General features: G+C 31.7%; 1 protein-coding gene across 1 annotated transcript in view; it reads right to left on the reverse strand.

Annotated features, from left to right (window-relative positions):
- The window catches only part of LOC106458963, an 89,201-nt gene that overhangs the window by 22,189 nt on the left and 63,612 nt on the right, over positions 1–3,400 (reverse strand). Inside the window, exons 7-8 of the mRNA XM_013918533.2 lie at positions 2,142–2,245; positions 678–762 (exon numbers count right to left, since the gene is read on the reverse strand). Of these exons, the coding sequence (XP_013773987.2) occupies positions 678–762; positions 2,142–2,245 (189 nt within the window). The remainder of the gene's footprint in view (positions 1–677; positions 763–2,141; positions 2,246–3,400) is intronic.

The raw sequence follows: 3,400 nt of genomic DNA on the forward strand, positions 1-3,400 counted from the left end.
TCACTCTTACAGCGTACTAACGACCGAAAATGTGGAACGCGTTTTTGAGGTAACAGGCTATAAACTATATAAAAATCGGATTCACAGTCAGCACACGCTAAAAACTAGGCTATGTTCGACCCTTTAAATTCAAAAATAAACCTGTAATTTCTTGATTACTTGCATGATAAGACAATAACTATTAAATAAATGTACTTACCATACGTTATAAATATTAATGATCCTTATTCAAGAAAGTTTTGTGTATTTTTTTCGCTGTTGATAAGAGCAGATTGTGACATATTTGTGACTAAAGGAGCGATGTTTTTTTTCGAATGACACCGTAACTGTAAAATAATTTCTTGAAAGATGAATGCAACAAAATCTATAAAAGAATTTCCACCAATCGGTGTACCAGAAGAGTCTATATGTGTATATTCAAAAGTTTAATCTTTCTTATAAACTAATAAAGACACTAGCCTGCCTTACAAGTCATATATATTTGAATTAAATATAAAATATCAGAGTTAAACATTTTAAATGATTCATAATCTGTGTCAAACAATCCGAATTAGTAGACAGTGTGTTACTATCGTTTACTTCTCATTAAATCTGAAACAGGGAAATAAGAATGATGACACTACAGTTTCTTTAAACCAAAAAATGTTGAAAAAAGGAATTTTCTAAAATGAACTGACCTTTTCTATAAAACTGCCAAGCTTCTTAAATGCAGGCAACAAATCTTCTTCAATGACTTTCTTAGCTTCGGATTTCAGTGTCTCCCTGTAGATATCAAAATACAGAATACAGTGTATTACTATGTATGTTGACTAAGACATAAAATAATACAATAAAATGTAGTAATTGTGACTCGTTATGTTATGCAGTCCTACCAATAATTGTTTCTAATCAGTAATGTTTTTGTTTGTTTTTAAGCAAAAAGCTACGCAAAGACAACCACGGGTATCGAAAACCAATTTTAGGGTTATACGCATTCAAACTTACCATTGAGTCACTGGTGGGATATCAGTATGCAAAATGAAAAATATAATAAACACCTGAGAAAGAACTTGTACAATGAAGTTTCTGTTTTAGAATGCAACTGCTCTGTTTCTTACAAAACTTCTATTTTGGTCTTCATAATGAGACCGTTTATTATAATATAGTAATATATTGTGCAATAATAATTGTGGAATATAAGCAATGTGTTTCCTTTGATGTATAGTCTTTTTCTAACCACTAATAACCACTATATAAGGCTTACTTTATTTATTTGCTTTGCTTTTCCATGCAGTACTGATGAGCCGTGAATTCGGCGAACCTAGTCTTCTACAGATGGAGTAGCGAATCAAAGAATAGATTAGGCCTTAAACCATCATTTCTTTATGAAATTCAAGCTCTGGTAAGCAAAAATAATGCGCACACAAATAAATAACCAATCAGTCTGCAGAATAATAATGGATAATTAATTGTAATGATATTTATTCATGATTTTAGGAAAACACGTTGCTTCAACAAATCCACTTAGGAGAAACATTAAAAATCTACAACCCGAGCCCCTAATGAAAAAGGGCGCATCTTTCTAAAGCACTAGATTTATATGGTTTTACATTTTTGCAACGGAAAGGTCACATGTTATTCAAACACCTAAAGTATTTTAGGTTATTAGAGGTGAGTAAAGAATTATACATTAAAATCAAATAGTACAGATCTCTTTCTGGATGATCAAAGGATCGTTTGTTTCCTTTATTCTGTTAAGTATAATTGATATCCTGTCTTCTATCTAAACACAACTTTGTGATCTGAGTGTACGAATATTTTACATCGGAAATAGCTTTACTCACTTTTCCCAAAGGCCATCAGTTGTCGGCCTTATCACACTTCCTACGTAATGTCAAGCACTGTAAAATGTAGTTCTGGTACATTCCGTTCTAGCGCGACTTTATACAGGCCATGGTTGTCACTTTCTGGTTTTTATATTTAAAATTCTTATTATATAAAGCACCCAACGCTATATAAGACAAATTTGGTTCTCATACAACTCTACTCGACATTTCAAAGGAAAAAAATATTAGAATCTCTTATTTAGAGAAGATAAGAATAATAAAACTTATTATGGACCAAAAATAATATTCTATTGTTATTAAAAATAACCGGCCTACCGTTCTATAGATGATACTAAGTCCGGGAAGGATAAAAATGGTTTGAAGAATGGTGAAAGCTTTGCAGGTTTCTGAAGAAGTGCAAACTGTTCAACTACATGTTTCTGTAAGTATTAAAATAATATTACTGAAGACGAAAAGACATTATATGACAATATGACATTGTAATATCATACAATGAACTTAAGATTTCTAGCTTTACTATATTCCCCCCAGTGGCTCAGTGGAATGTCTGAAGACTCATTTCGGTAAAACACAGATTTCAATCCTCATGGTAGGCACAACACAGATATCCCATTGTGTAGTTATGTGCTTACCAAAGAAACAAATAAACTTAACAACATATGCATCATTTACGATAAGCATTCAAAAATATTGAACTTAAACAATATCACTCATATTTGTAGCGAAGAGAAGGAAAACATTATCCTTAGAATATTCACTTTAATATCATGATATATTCAAAACATTTTTATCAACAAAATATATCTGTTTTTCTACTTGAGTCTTAATTTTTTATCAAAAATAGTATTTAAGTAATATTTGAAAATAAAGTATCTTATTATGTGATGCCGTTTTAGTACCATAGAATTTCACAGTTGACAGTGATAATGGAAAGTAATGACAATAATGCCACCTTGGCAACACTTTAAATCAGTTCCACCATACCAGGGAAATAACAACCTTGATCTAAGATAAATTAGTAAATATTACATATATATTGGTGAGGTATTACATTGTTGATATTTACCGAACTTTCAGAAATCTTTCTTGGTTTCGTTTTCCAACTCTATTTCGATACAAATAAAGAATTCTGAGAGTTAAATAAATACCAACCATGGACGACTAGTTGGTTATTGTTGTTGAGCCCAAGGCTACACAATGGGCTATCTGTGCTCAGGCCACCAGGGGTATCGAAACTCGATTTTTAGCATCGTAAGCCTGCAGGTTTATCGCTGAGCCACTGGAAGACACCTCGAACGTTCAGTAAACTAAGACAAATTCTGTAAGTAGGGTAAAAGACTTGAGTAGATTTTTTTTAGAAACCGTATGGTGGGTCAGTGGTTCAGGCCTAGAGGAGACCGATCGATAATAATGGCGAAAAATCGTATAATTGTAACAAAGTTGAAATAACTGTTTCTATTATCATTATTATTGCATAATAATTTTATATTACTTTTACAGGAATTTATAGTCGTACGTTCTTCGTAAGCTACTTTTTTTTTTAAATCCCCAAAATGAACCATAATATATATTAT

This window comes from Limulus polyphemus, unplaced genomic scaffold, assembly GCF_000517525.1.
Source record: "Limulus polyphemus unplaced genomic scaffold, Limulus_polyphemus-2.1.2 Scaffold538, whole genome shotgun sequence".
In the NCBI taxonomy this organism is placed as follows: Eukaryota; Metazoa; Arthropoda; class Merostomata; order Xiphosura; family Limulidae; genus Limulus; species Limulus polyphemus.